Raw genomic sequence first — 15,329 nt, 5'->3', positions numbered from 1 at the left:
CGCTCTGAGCCCGGCTTCAGCTGGGGAGGGCGGGATATAAATAATTTATTATTATTATTGTTGTTGTTGTTGTTGTTGTTGTTGTTGTTATTGTTATAGTTATTATTATTATTATATTAATGCTTCCGTAATACTGACTCAACTGCTCACGAGTGTCCTTCAAAAGTGATCCTGCGAGTGCCAAGCACCGTCATCAAACAGCTCGAAACACAACCAGAGGTATTCTGTTCCTTACCGTTAGTTTCTCTGTTCCTATTCCTTGCCCCACCTCCAAGTGCAGGCTTAGGCAAACTCGGCCCTCCAGATATTTTGGAACTACAATTCCCATCACCCCTGACCACTGGTCCTGTGAGCTAGGGATGATGGGAGTTGTAGTCCCAAAACTTCTGGAGGGCCGAGTTTGTCTATGCCTGCCCAAGTGGATATATCTGGCAGACTGAAAATAGTCTTGGCTCCACTAGTTTCTCTCATTCTTCCTCCTCGCCACAAAATGGAAATGGCGAGAGCAGAGTGAAAAGGAAGAGTGTGAGCATTGGCAATACAGTGCCCAAGACCCAAAGGAGGTGCAGTATTCACATGCAACTGGCGTAATTCTCCTGGACCCCCATGCAATTGCTATGGGGTTCGTGGGGATTGCCATATAAACCACATAAAGGAAGGGTTGCAGCTCAGAGGCGGAGCCCATGCAGAGAGTCCCAGGTTCAATCCCTGTCTTTTTCAGTTAGGCTGGAATAATAATAATAATAATAATAATAATAATAATAATAATAATAATAATAATAATAATAATTTATTTATACCCCGCCCATCTGGCTGGGCTTCCCCAGCCACTCTGGGTGGCTTTCAACAGAATATTAAAATACAATAATCTATTAAACATTAAAAGCTTTCCTAAACAGGGCTGCCTTCAGATGTCTTTCTTAAAGTCTGGTAGTTGTTTTTTTCTTTGACATCTGGTGGGAGGGCGTTCCACAGGATGGGCGCCACTACCGAGAAGGCCCTCTGCCTGGTTCCCTGTAACTTGGCTTCTCACAGCAAGGGAACCACCAGAAGGCCGTCAGCACTGGACCTCAGACCAATGGGGGGGAGAAAACGCTCCCATCTCCAAATGTGCAGACAGTACTGAGTTGGGTGGGCCTGACTCAGAAATATGGCACTTTCCTGTGCTCCTGACATTCTGGGGGTGGCTTAAATCTGCATTATTTAAGGTATTTATGTTATTTCTGGGAGAACTTTCTGACAGGAAGAGCTGTTCGGCAGTGGAAGCGTTTCCCTCAGGAGGTTGTGGACTCTCCTTACTTGGAGAATTTTTAAGCAGAGATTGGATGGCCATCAGCCATAGATGCTTCAGTTGAGATTCCTTCATTCCAACTCTACACTTCTATTCCACATTTTGGGGCAAGTCCGCACAAGGATTCTAACAACAGGGGAGAGAAAAAACGCCTGTCTTACATGTTAAATACCCTCTACCTCACCGCAGATTACTTCACCACTGTTTATGTAGGGATGGCCAAGCCTGACAGCCGTTCTCAGCGGAATATGAGGAACAGAAGGAGCTGCAAAGACCAGACGCATGAATAGCACTCAACAAAAGGGAGCTTATCTATGTCAAACAGTTCTTCCCTGTGAGCATCGTTCTGTATCTGACAGCTGTCAGCCTCCTCTATTTTACTCTCAACACCTTCCTGTGTCAGAAACACAACTGATGCTGGAGGTGCAGTTTCTTTGCACTAGTAGGGAGATCTGCCCTCGCACAGCCTGTTGCAGGCAAAAAAATACCAGCCTCCTTCCCTGTCCGTCTGAGGTTATTGGCATTTTAACATCTGTAGAAGAAGCAGAGAACTGGCTTCAAATGGGGCAGAAAGTCCACAAATTCTGTCATGCAGCCCTTTAAATGAAAGAATCCTGTGAAGGCACCCATATCAATGTCTGGGAACCCATTTGCCGAGAGTAAAATTTTGCTTCCTATCGTCCCCCCCAACAGGAAGTTTCTAACACCACAGGAAGCAAGGCAATAAAAGTGAAAAAAAGAAGGCGGAGAAGAAACATTTCTCCACGCACATTTCCACATTGCATAGATGTGGGCTTCAAGATGTGCAGGGAACCAGGAAAGAGGGGTTTTTCGGTAGTTGCGCCCACCCTCTGGAACGCCCTCTCAGTAGATGTCAAACAGGTAAACAGCTTGGTCATTTTTCAAAGACATCTGAAGGCAGCCCTGTTCAGGGAAGTTTTTAGTGTGTGACGTTGTATTGTGCTTTTACTAGTCAGATGGGTGGCAAATAAAATTATTATCATTATTATTATTATTGGGGTTCCATCAATCACGTGACACGGCACATGCACACCATTTGAATGGCAATGCCCTTACACTTCCCCCCTCAAATATTTTAGGAGGAGAGGGCGGCGAAGGGACCTCGGCCACCTAGGATTATGTTTTTATATGTGTTTTTTTATTTATTATTATTATTGTTATTATGTTTTTATATGTTTGGAAGCTGCTCAGAGTGGCTGGGGCAGCCCAGTCAGATGGACAGGGTATAAATAAGCATATTATGATTATGATTAAATAGGACGTCCCTATTTTCATTTGTGAAATATTGGAGGGCAGTATAGATGTGCATTTCCCCCCCAAACAAGCTTATCCGACCACAGACCCCTGCACCTTCCCAGCCCTTAACCTCGGGCAGAGTGTCCTTCAGACGGGCGAGCAGAAGAAGTACGGAGCTCTGGGTTCGAGTTCGGCGCCCGCTCGCCTCCGCCGAACCGGGCGCGCGGCGAATTGGCGAGGCGCAGCTGAGAGCGCAGACGGGAAGGCTGCGTGTGGAGCGCGCAAGCAGCAGCAGCAGCGCGCAACCCCCCCCCCAAGCCCCCTTTTTCCAGAGTCTGCGGGGAAGCAGAAGTTGCGAGGCGCCCATTGTTCCCCCTCCGGGATCGCTGGGGAACTTGGATAGAGTCTCTCCCCACCCCTCGCCCCGCTTTCCTCCGGGGCTGCTTCGCCTGCTGCTCCTCCTCGCCCTGCACCCCGGGGTCCTCCTTCCTCCCCTCGCCCCGCTCCAGACTCACCAGACGGCGCCGTAGGCTCCGGATCCCACCGCCTGCAGCTCCCGGTAGCGCTCCCTCACCTCCCACGCGGTCTTGGTGATCTCCTGCCGGTAGAAGCCCTTCTTGGGGGAGGACATGGCAGCTTCCCGCCTCCCCCGCGCCGCCAGCTCCCGGCGAAAGAGAGCAGCAACCGCGGCGGGAGGCGGAACCGCGCGCGGAGGGGGCGCGCCTCGCCTTTGCGCGCGCCCGTCCGCCTTCTGTCTCTCTCTCTCTCTCCGCCTGGGCGTGCGTTTCTCTTTCTCTTTCCCAGCCTCTGTGGAAGAGGGCGGCTCTCGCTCCTTCTCTCCCCCTTTCTTTTCCACCATTCACCCCCTTTGGTGGGAGGGGACCGCGCTGCAGGCAGCGTGGATGGATGGATGGATGAAGGTCTCGCAACATGCGCCCTCTTCCTCCAGGCCGTTTCCTTTCCCATTTTTTATTTTGGAGAGGTCGATTGACAACGCCGCTGGCTAGCTGGGAAAGAAATCTCTCTCTCTCTCCCCCCCCCCCCCGCACCGGAGGTTATATTTTATTACATTTCAAAAGTTTCACAGTGCCGGATTTAGGTATAAGCTAAGCAAACCATTAGCTTAGGGTCCCACTCTCTTGGGGGGGTCCCTCAAAAATAAATAAATAAAGGAAAAAAACTGGGTGTACATTTCCAAAATATAATCTACTTCTTCTTAATTGTATTTCAGTTCAACAATTTACTTTGATAAAATGCATATTTTGTTATGTGCAAATGGCTTAGATCCATAAATTACTATATAGCATATATTCAACCCAAAAAACATATACAGTAGCTGTCAACTTTTCCCTTTTCTTGCGAGGAATCCTATTTGGAATAAGGGAATTTCCCTTAAAAAGGGGGAAGTGTTGGCAGCTATGAAAAAACAGCGACAATTTGTTGTTGACAAAGGACAGCTGGACATATAAAGGGCCCCATTACCTTTAGTAGCTTAGGGCCTCATCAAACCTAAATTTGACCCTTCATATACACTCCAACACATAAATGTCTCTTTTGTTTTGTCGACTTCCCAACCCGTTTCCCATGGTGGTATTTTTTATTTCTCCCCCTTTGCTGCACCATATTTTTTATTTCTTATACCATAGGAGCCAACTCCTAGAGGCTGAGGGGGTCTTTGCCCCCCATAAAATATTTGAGGGAGCTGCCCCCTAAAGTTGATGGGCATAGTCATTCAAATCGATCACATATCATGTGATCAATTATGTGGTTCAGGGCTTACCTGGCCCCTCCTAATGTTTTCTTCAAGGTGGCACCCGGGTCTTATACCATAACAATAATCTCTAATTCCTTCTGTTGCTCATAGTTCAAATCCTGCTCGTGAATTCGTCATACTATAGCATTTCTTTCAGTAATCCGAATAAGGCTTTCATTCTTCCACAAAACTACCACCATTAAGTTCTCTTATTTTGGCTGTTAACTTTGCCGATTCCACATAGCCCATCACCTTACTTCTCCTTTCTTCTTTGGAGGGAACTTCTTCCTTCCATTTTTGTACATAAAGAATGGAAATGGCGGGAAAGAGAAATCGTTTTTTATCTCCTCCTAAATAAGCACTGTGGTTTCCACATTGTTGTTTGCGTGTGAGGGTTGCACTTTTGATTGTCAAGTATCACCTTTGAGATGGTTGGCTAGAAAGCGGATTTTGTAATTGAACTGTCCCTGGTGATTCAAACTAAATACACATCTTGTAGTTTTAAGTGCCTCTTCCACAGTGCTCAGTCAAGGCATGAAAGCAACATCTGGTATACAGACATAATGCATCTGGACTTGGAAGCTCTACTCAGTCATGAACTTCCAAATACAGTAGCAATGTACCTTACTTGTCTTTATACTGTTGTTATTTTTCATTCATTCACACACACACACACACACACACACACACACACACACACACACACCATTAGTGAATCTGGCAATTCTTCTCCAGATACATTTTATCCATGGTATCTTTTCATGTGCCTGATTTTCCATCCCCATCTATGTCAACATACAATGAAGTTCCCGAGTGAAAATAGTGGATTAGGAACAAGAAAGAAACTTGTGGAACCTTGAATACGAATAAATTTAATTAGGGCACATAAGTAAAATTATTTGCAGTTTGCCAATTCTGGAACAGTCCAATAAATTACACCGCACTATTTTTCTATAAGCATCAAGAACCATGAATGTAAGTAGCTGCTGCGACTTGCAAAATTAATTCAATTGCTACCCTTTCATCTCTTTCATAAGCAGGGCAGCTAAAAAATGAGAAAAGGTACATTCCCCACATTTTTCCTTATATGTGTCTGTCATTGGAGTCTGCAGCTGGTTTACTTGTAACTGCAGGATTTGTGGCAGACCTGTTACTTCCTTCGCAGAACTGTGTGACTCATTCACTGCTAGCAGTAACACTCTGTTTTGCATATCATGGTTAATCCACCTTAACCTTGCCTGTAAGTGGGAGGTAAAAATTGTGGCCATCATAAATAACTCACCAAAGGGAGATTTGCCACAGGCTGGACTAAAGAGTGGCTGTGGTGACCCGGTATTTGGCGTTGTTTCCAAATTGTTCCAGGAGAGTATCTGTTTTTAGGGTTGACTGAGACCGTCTCTTTCGACATTAATAATAATAATAATAGTTTATTGCGGCCATAGGCCCATACAGATAAAAACAAGACATAAATAACAGCTTGTGCACGTGGGAAAAAACAGCCGCTAAAACACTACTATAACAATAAAATACTATAAGATAGAATGGCATACTACGCCTTAATTAGCTTGTGGTGCTCCTTGGCAACGCTTTTGGGTAAGGACAGCGACCAGGAACCTAGCCACTTTCAGGGTCGTATGGGTATCCTTATCCTGCAAGATTTGGGCAAGGTGGAATTTTGGTGGGGTACCCTCTAGTTTCTGAATGATTGATCCCAACAAATTTGCCCGTGGCACCTTGAATAAGGGGCAAGTGAACATAATGTGCTGAAGCGACTCCGGCGTCTCCTTATCACATTCGCACATGGCGGAGGCTTGGCCCTTTGAGAATCTGTGTCTCAGGACATTGGAGGGAAAAACGTTAAACCTCGCTTTGGTGAAGGCCAGCCTATGGGCAACAGTCGAAAGGGAGGAGAGGTATGATGGAACGCGGTAAGTTAAAGTGATACCAATGTTCTGGGGCGAACAAACACCTCCCCCCAGCATATAATTTCGCTGTAAATCGATGTCATCCAGTCTTTGGCGGATCAGTCTTTGAGCAGTGATTTGATCTAGTTTTAGGGAATCTAAGGGAGAGATTCCATAGCTCAAGAGTTTGGCATGAATTCTACTAGTCCAAAGGCTGGAGAATTCATCTCGCCATAAGCATTGGACAAGGTAATGGTCTGGTAATCTATGCCACAATGATAACCAATAATTGAAGACTTGCTTCCACAGGCAAGTTTCTAAGGATGCGATCTTCAATTCTAGTCGCATGGCTGCGTTGCTTGCGCACGGGGGGAGCATTAGGAGCCGACGTAGGAATTGGTTTTGCAAAGTCTCAAGAGGAGCAAGGTCTGTCGTCACGGCCCAGAGCGGGGCAGCATAAGCAAGCACGGGTACCACTTTTGCCTTGAACACCTTTAGGGCCGAGGGAACATGCAAAGCTCCATCCGAAAAGAAAAATCGGAGGAGCGCATATGACAGAGTTTTGGCCTTGTTAAGGAGGTGTTGAATTTGTGCTTTCCACCCCAAATTGTATTGAAAAATAACTCCTAGGTATTGAAATTTTAGGACTTGCTCTATTTTTGCTCCACCAAGCTTCCATTCGTATAATCTCCGACTTCTGGCGAAAATCAGAATCTTAGATTTAGCATGGTTGATGGTTAATTGGTTGAGTTGACAATACGTGGCAAAGATCTTCAGAGCTCTGGTTAGTCCAACGCGTGTATAAGATAGAATTACCGCGTCGTCCGCATATAAAAGGAGTGGACAGCGGTAATCCGCCAGTCTCTTTCGACATTATGCTTTGGGCAGAGAGGCAGTCATGAAAAACATGACAACCATGCCTTGTTTTCTGTCACACCTCTGGGCTTATAGGCCAGAACAGTTTTTGAAGTGGAAGCATCAAAGGAAATGAGCTTTGGTACCATGATTGTCTCTCTGCATGGTAGCAAACAGCACACAGTGGAAGGAAACCATTTCAATGGAATTGGACCTTGGTTTCTAATGACTTAATAATAGCACATTGGAAAATAACTGGTTTGTTATGAACTATCCTTGCCAGCAGGATCAAACAGATTTTTAAAAAGCTGCGTTACTGTAGGATAAATCAGGTTAACAAGGTGAGAAGGAACGATAACAGAAATACAAAATCAATCCCGTGCGCAGGAGTTTATTCCAGCTGGTGGTCTGTATTTATTTGGGCACAGTAGTGTCGTTTTGGAACAAGAATATATTCTATAACCTGCACATTTGCTGGAACATTAGACACAAATAACCAACAGTTGCTGGGAGCACAAAATACAAAATGGTTGCATAATCAACATGCGAGACAGTTCCCTTCTGTATTTGGGAAGACTGCCAATATTCATAGCTTGGACTCTTGAAGAAGCCAAACAATTTTTTTTTTTTAATGACTTCCCGTTTTTGCAGCTCCTTGCTTCCAGCTGGCTTTTGACAGAAATTGTAGCAGTGGGATTTCCTGCTTTGGCAGGGAGGGTAGATGAGATGGACCTTGGGAGGCCCTTTTCATACTCTTGAGTGTGTGACCAACTGCTCTATGCTAGTGTGAACAGATCTGCCGAGGCAGGCACACCATACTTCTGGTGATGGGCTCTAGTCTACAAAAGCTTACGCCACAGTACACCTGTTAAGTCTTTTAGGTGCCACAAAACTGTTGTGTATGAGGGTAACCCCAGGAACAAAGATGGTACACTGAGAGATTCTGAAATATTCAACCTTGACAAATTCTCCATGTTAAGGTTTTAATATACAATTTTAGCAGCTATTCACTCCCTTTCTGAGGACGTTCAAAACGGCAAGTACCTAGAAGGTCGAACTGCCACTACATATTGGTGTGGAAATGGTTTTTTTTTCTGTATTAGCCGGCTTCCAGTATTCCAGGGATGGTGAACTTGAGCTTTCCAAATACTGGACTCTCAACTTCCATCAGAAGACATCTGAAGGCAATGCTGTTTAGGGAAGTGTTTAATGTTTAACAGACTATTGTATTTTAATATTTTGTTGGAAGCCACCTAGAGTGGCTGGGGAAACCCAGCCAGATGTGTGGGGTATAAATAATAAATTTATCATCATCATCCTGACTTAGCTATGCTGACTTGAAATGATGGAAGTTGGAATCCAACAACATCTGGAGGACCACAGGTTCACCACTCCCGTATTATACCAACAATATTCAGGTGGCTCTTGCACGGGATGGTTCAAACTGGCTCACTTGTGTGGAGAACTTATTTACAAAAACAGTTTCCATATGGTTCCCTGTTCCTAGTAGCTACTGCGTCATTATGGTATATATCTATTAGTTTATCCCAAGAGATGCTCAAGATGCTGCTGCCCAGTTTTGGAACCTTCCAGCAATGAGACCAAGTGTATCTATCTCCCTAGGGAAGGGGCCACCACTGAGAAAGCCCCATCCCTGATACCTGCCAGCAAGATGGCTCTTGGCTGGAGGGCTAGAGAACAGGGCCTCAGAAACTACTCTTAATGGTTAGGCTGGCTTACATAGCAGACCGGAGCCTCAGATATGTTTGTGTGAGCAAACATACAAAGACTCTCAAACTCCAAGGCTGCTTTTTCCAGAGGAAGCTCCTAAGTGAGAGTATGAAAGAGGAAGTGTCCCATTTATGAGTCTGCCTTTTAGAGGCAAGCAGAGACCTACCAGTCTCAGATCTGAACTAGATGTATTTAATGGTCATAATGACATATACATTACCATTTGAGGGCCAGAGTTGTCCACCCACTTCTTTATACCTTCTATAGTATGCTGCAGATTTTATTTTATTTTTAATCCAAAGACATTCTAGTTTCAGCTCATGCACAGCACATACATTTTTACCCAGATTAAAATTAATTGCCACCATAAACATTTTTAAAGCACAGGAAACATGTTTTGTTTTCAAAACAGTTTATTGACAGGGGAGGGGAGGAACAGGCACTCCAAAATTACAGAGAAAGTGCTCTAGTGGGGAGCTAGATCTTCAAAGAACTCAAATGTGTGCGATAAATTCCACTCATTAGAACTTGACACAGTGGACCATTTTAGGGCTAGATCACTAGTAAAACTGTGCTCTGCAGTTTTCTACAACTATAGGAAAAATGACGGCAAACTCTAATGACAAAACAATGATCTGACTCACTGACTTCCAACTGTCGGTCAATCACTCCAGAAACTCTTAGCATGGTCATGAAAACCACTACAGGTATCTATTATGACTAACTTACTACAGTGGCCCCTTCTCCTAAAGGCACTATCTATAAATTAAAAAGTAATAAACATAACACAACATAGAATTAAGGTAACTCTTAAAAATAATAAATTGCTTGTATGGGCTTCTATTTTTGTTTCAACATACATTCATGCTTTAACTGTACAACCTCAAAATAATATTAAAATCACCGTTTTTGGCATCACAACCAATAGAATGAGACATGCAGAGAAGACACAGTTTTTTTTTGTAAAAAAACAAACCCTCAGTGCATCATTTGTCATAATGAAGCGGTTCTTAATGTTCTGTAATTATTACATTCGTGGTACAAGGCAAAACACACCCCGGATACATTTTCCTTCAGCGCTATTTATCTGCTTTCCCATAGCTCTTCCAAGATCTTTGGATAGTAAAATCTACGCTTGTGGTATATGAAATTAAATTGCAATGCAATCCGTTTAATAGTCTTCATAGTACAGCATGGCAAAAAAAGATAAGGTTCTGGATTTATTGTTCAATTTCAAGGCTATCCATCTTTAAATCGGGTGGTTTGAAGCTGATCACTTCTTCATATGTAAGTTCTTGAATGAGAGAGAGAGAGAGAGAGAAAAACCCAACGTGAATATGAAATATTAGTAATTTAGATATGCATCAGGGCATTGAAGGCAGAAGGAACACACATATTCAAGGAAATGTCTGTGGTTGTTTGCTTTCTCATCACACACACAGACACACAAGTTTAATATACCAAGAACCTGAACCTCAGATTTGCTGTGCCAATAACTATATACTGAAGGATAGTCTGTGCTGACTACTGTACTGTAACAAACCATGGCTATAAAATCCCTAAAAACACATTTTTCTCTAGCACTGAGGATGTATGACCTAACTCTGCAGGAGAAACAATCAGATCCGGTAGACAGATTTCTGCATGTCTTGCCAATGACCGTTTAAATACATTTCCCTTTCTGTGTAAGGATCCTAACTCCTAATGAAGTGAAGTCTCGCTTTTTAAAATAAAAAAATTGGATTGCACAGTCCGTATCAGGAACACACAGTGTCATCTGACTACTTTGCCCAGGATACAAAATAACACAATTTCCCCACATTGACACGGACATATCAACTACAGAAACTTTCCTTAAATTTGAATGAAAGTACCTACCTGTCTAGCTATTTGGTTTGAATGATCTTATGGATGCAAATAACGTTCTGCTTGCACACAGACTGACACTGCTTAAATTAAAACAGAACAGCCGAGCATAGAAAACTGGTCTCTCTCACACTCAGACATGGTGGAGGTGATGGAGATGAGATGTAGTATTAAGAGAACAACAATTGGTTTCTGGGTCAAAATCAAGGTACTTGCAGTAGTGTTTAAAGTCCTGAATAATGTAGCCCCACCCCACAAAACTGAGCAACCATCTCCTTTCCCCCTCACCCACTTAGGTGTTAAGATCAGTAGATCTTATGTTAGTGACATTACTATACTTACAAATTAAATTAAAAGCCCACCCAGTTCTTCTGAAAGAACCAGATAAGGCAGCTCTAGGGGGAAATCTTAGCATCTGGATGCTGATGAGAACTAATGCTAACATAGTTTGAAACACTTTAAATTTCAAAACATTGAGACTTCCGGGTTGGCGCCATCGCCGAATGACGGACTCCCTCCGAGCTCCGGAGGGAGTCTGCTCGGCAGGGGCTGGGTCCTACCGCGCCGGCGACGCGGGGACCCTCAAAAACCACGGGCACGGAGCCCGTGGACATGGGGACCCGGCTGGCACCGCTAGCGCCCTCCCGACTCGTGAAAGAGCCTTTTTAAAGGCTTCGGATCGGGTGCCGGGGAGTGGCGTGGTGCTTTGGGTCTATCGCTTCCCCTGCCGAGCGCAGCCGCATGCCATTCGACGGAGAGCGCTGGCTTCTTCCATTTGAAATTCGGACTATCAACAACAACCCGTGAGTAATTGGGAAACCGGGCACAAAAGGAGAAAAAAAGAATTTTTTTTCGGATTCGGCACGAGTGGGGGCGATCTTAAAAGGAAGTCAATCCCCCCCTGACTGTAAACATTCTAAAATAAGGACTGGGTAACCAAGATCGATTCAGAAGTTTACCGCTGATAAAAATCATTAATTCCACGATGCGAAATTACAAGAATTGTGCTGGAGGAGAAGAGTGGAGGGTGAGAGGGAAAAGGCAACCCCCCCCTGGGAACCGGGGCGATTCGCAAAGCCTGGCGAAGAGAGACGGAGACTTTGACAGCTGTCAAAGTAGCTGTCAAAGCTTGAGAATATAAAGAGGACTTTGTTACAAGTATTTTGTTGGCTAACTCTGTTACAAATTGACATTATTTGGACATAAATTGTCGGGAAGAAAAGAAACAACAACTTGACTTTTGGATTAGAGGATACAAAGTTACTGCAATCCCCCTAGAGGGGTTTCGGGACATTACAAGTGGTCGTATGTGGAAAATTACTCTGGGCTGAGCACAGGACTTATTCTCTGGGAAAGCGGCAAAACGGAAACAGTATTTTGTCTACAGAGGTGTGTACACTAAAAGGAGACAATAGAATTTTCTATTGAAGAAAGGAAGGGACTGGACGTAAGTTTTTGTTCCTGAATAACAAACCTCTGTAGAGATACCAGAATTCGGAAAAAGAACGTTTTAGCAGCTGAACAAGATAAGAAACCTGAGAAAGTAAGGAATAAAAAGATCAAAGGACTAATTACGACACGGAAAGAACAATGGGAGGAGCAACAAAGACTAAGGAAACTAAAGGCCTCTATTTGACTGGATTTTTGAAGTTAAACATCATTAAAATAAACAAATTAAAAGAAAACCGGCAAGGCGAAACGGGGAAAAATTTGGCTATGGACTTGAGATCTCCAGGCTGATAACATATAGACTGATGGACATGGGGAATTCAAACCGGGGAAGGGAGGGGGAGTTTTGGAATCCAAAGGCTATGTAACCAACTTTTTGATTTCTTATATCTTTTGTCTTCTATTTGTTCATATAACTTTGGTATTTTAATCTAACATGTTTTTTTAAAAAAGGGGGAGCTCGTGGAAGGAAATTGGGACAGATCTTGGGGGGAAAATCTTTTTATTCTTTCTGTTAAAGATGAGGAGCGATGGTAAGATTGTATAAACTTTGGCTAATGGGTTAAACATATTGGTTTTAAATTGGGAATGAGAGCTTGTGGAACCAACTTAAGGAAAGGGGAATACAGTCGGGAGGGGAAGGAGGGAGTCCCAGAAAGAAGGTTATGAAAGTAAGGATTTAAGCTTCTCTCTCTCTTTCTTTCTTTCTTTCTCTATCTTTTCTATCTTTCTTACTCTGTTATTATTGGAAAATTTTAATAAATATGATTTTTTTTTTTTTTAAAAATAAATTTCAAAACATTGCTTCTACAACTTTAAGATGTTTTATGGTGGAATACAGTAAAGGTAAAGGGACCCCTGACCATTAGGTCCAGTCGTGGCCGACTCTGGGGTTGCGGCGCTCATCTCGCTTTATTGGCCGAGGGAGCCGGCGTACAGCTTCTGGGTCACGTGGCCAACATGACTGAGCCACTTCTGGTGAACCAGAGCAGAGCACGGAAACGCTGTTTACCTTCCCACCGGAGCGGTACCTATTTATCTACTTGCACTTTGATGTGCTTTTAACTGCTAGGTGGGCAGGAGTTGGGACCGAGCAACGGGAGCTCACCCCGTTGCGGTGATTCGAACCGCCGACCTTCTGATCAGCAAGTCCTAAGCTCTGTGGTTTAACCCACAGCACCACCCGCATCCTCGCGGGTACAATACAGTACAAAATACAGTACAAAACATCTAAAACATGGAGCGAAAGCTTTTATGAAAATAAAACAGACATTTTAAAAATTGAAACTCAAGAGAGATAGAATCAAAAAGTGTTATGATTAATGATGGTTGGCCACATCACAGCAACAATTTCTGGGAAAACAACGTATCTTTCTAAAATCGAAAGCCCAGTGTATGTAAGGATTTCACTTCTGCTTTTCTTTGTGAGTTTTGCTAGAAGGCATTTCACTGAAACATTCCTTATATAATACCCGTCATTGGGTGAAGTGCATGCGAATAATAATAAAACCAGCTTCCCTCAACATTTCAAGTGGTAGGGGAAAAAATATACAACTGTGTCCTCTGCCTCTTTAAACCAAGGGTTGTCTATTATTTAAAGAAAGGGAGGTTACTGCATTTTACAGAAATAAATGTTGATAGGCAGTGTGTGGGGGGGGGAATTAGTGTGTAACAAAGAACTACTTTCTCACGGTGTGAATACACATTCCCACCCCCCACCCCCACCCAGTGAATGGTAATTTGTTATGAGGTTATTTTGTAAAGTCTAGCATAGGCTTCCTCAACTTTGGCCCTCCAGATGTTTTTGGCCTACAACTCCCATGATCCCTAGCTAGCAGGACCCAGTGGTCAGGGATGATGGGAATTGTAGTCTCCAAACATCTGGAGGGCCGAGGTTGAGGAAGTCTGGTCTAGCAGAAGGTGGACTCCCCAGCTATACAGCTGGGCAGGCTATCTTATCCCAGATTGGTGGATAAGGACCACCATCACCAACAAGTTGTGGAAAATACGCCACAAAACTCTCTCAGCTAAAGTATTTCCATAGCACACATGTGTGCTTTGACTTAAAATTGTTTTAATTGGGCCACAGGGTACATTGAGAGATTTGTTATGCACATTTACTTGGGAGCAAGCAGTATTGAACTCAGTGGGACTCACTTCCAAATAAACACACGTAGGTTCAGGCTGCTAAATGAAAGGGTGCAAGTGTTTAAACTCCACCAAGTAAGAAGAAAGTGTCTGAATGCACCGGTAACAAGCAGCAAGTCAACGTTCAGATCCCTGCAAATAACTAGAGTGCAGGTGGAATTGTCTCTTGACTCAGCAGTCAAAAGAAGAAAAATCAAATTGGAATGTGTGTGTATCAGTGTTTCCCAAACTTGAGTCATCAGTTTTTGGACTACAATTCCCATCATCCCTAGCTGGAAAGACCAGTGGTCAAGGATGATGGGAGTTGTAGTCCAAAAGCAGCTGGAGACCCAAGTTTGGGAAACACTGGGGGAGATGAAGGTGATGCCCTATGTGTTGAGCACGCAACAGAATAAAAGAACACAGGCTAGAACCTGAAAGTAAGGGGGAAGTTCATGGAAAGAAATTTTACTGCATCCCCTGAAAATGCTCTCTGGAGATAGGATGTGGAAGGCTCATAAGAAAGGAACAAAGGTGGAACAGGAACCTTCTGTGATCTTAAATGTTATATTAGGGCTCCTGTCAAATTTCAGACAATAAATCCTGCCCTCCATTTTCCGACTCGCCATCCCACATTGTTGAGGGGTTCTTTCAACCCTTCAGAGAGGCTTCTGAATGCTGTTAACACAGGATCCAAGCCATAGGATATTTTGCACAAAGCGAGTTGTGTGTTTATGTAATTTTCAGGTGCCCGTCTTCATTCACTTCTTAAACCTGAAACAATATCCCTTGCTAGCAAAAAAAAGTTGCCCGTGGCATTATTTAAAACTTCAAGGTGCCATTGAAAGCCTTACTCTGTTTAAATAATGTCACAGGCAACATGTTTTGCTAGCAAGGGATATTCTTTGTCACTTTAGCCTTGAGCAGATATGAGACTATATATCTTAAGATGCTGTTAACATCCAGCGGCTGAGGTTAAAGCAAACATCTGAAGTAATTCTAGCAAGAAGCTCCAGGTCCCATAGTTCACAATGTACATGCCGGGGCCAGTTCCTATCAAATGTTTGCAAGTTCTGAACAAATGGCTTTTCCTTCT

The 15,329-nt window shown here is 43.6% G+C and overlaps 2 protein-coding genes across 3 annotated transcripts in view; both read right to left on the bottom strand.

Moving 5' to 3' along the window:
* Positions 1-3,422, bottom strand: part of LOC308596552 (mitogen-activated protein kinase 12-like) — a 50,895-nt gene extending 47,473 nt beyond the window's left edge. The window contains exon 1 of the mRNA XM_081211756.1: positions 3,064-3,422. Coding sequence (XP_081067882.1) covers positions 3,064-3,407 — 344 coding nt within the window. The 5' untranslated portion in view covers positions 3,408-3,422. The remainder of the gene's footprint in view (positions 1-3,063) is intronic.
* Positions 3,423-9,186: 5,764 nt separating this feature from the next.
* MAPK11 (mitogen-activated protein kinase 11) overlaps positions 9,187-15,329 on the bottom strand; it is a 58,618-nt gene continuing 52,475 nt past the window's right edge. For both annotated transcript variants that reach the window (XM_081211808.1, XM_081211807.1), the window contains exon 12: positions 9,187-10,085. In XM_081211808.1, coding sequence (XP_081067934.1) covers positions 10,012-10,085 — 74 coding nt within the window. In that variant the 3' untranslated portion in view covers positions 9,187-10,011. The remainder of the gene's footprint in view (positions 10,086-15,329) is intronic.

This window comes from Podarcis bocagei (assembly GCF_964188305.1).
Source record: "Podarcis bocagei genome assembly, chromosome: 10".
Taxonomy (NCBI): Eukaryota; Metazoa; Chordata; class Lepidosauria; order Squamata; family Lacertidae; genus Podarcis; species Podarcis bocagei.
This window is presented reverse-complemented; position numbering and strand designations above follow the sequence as displayed.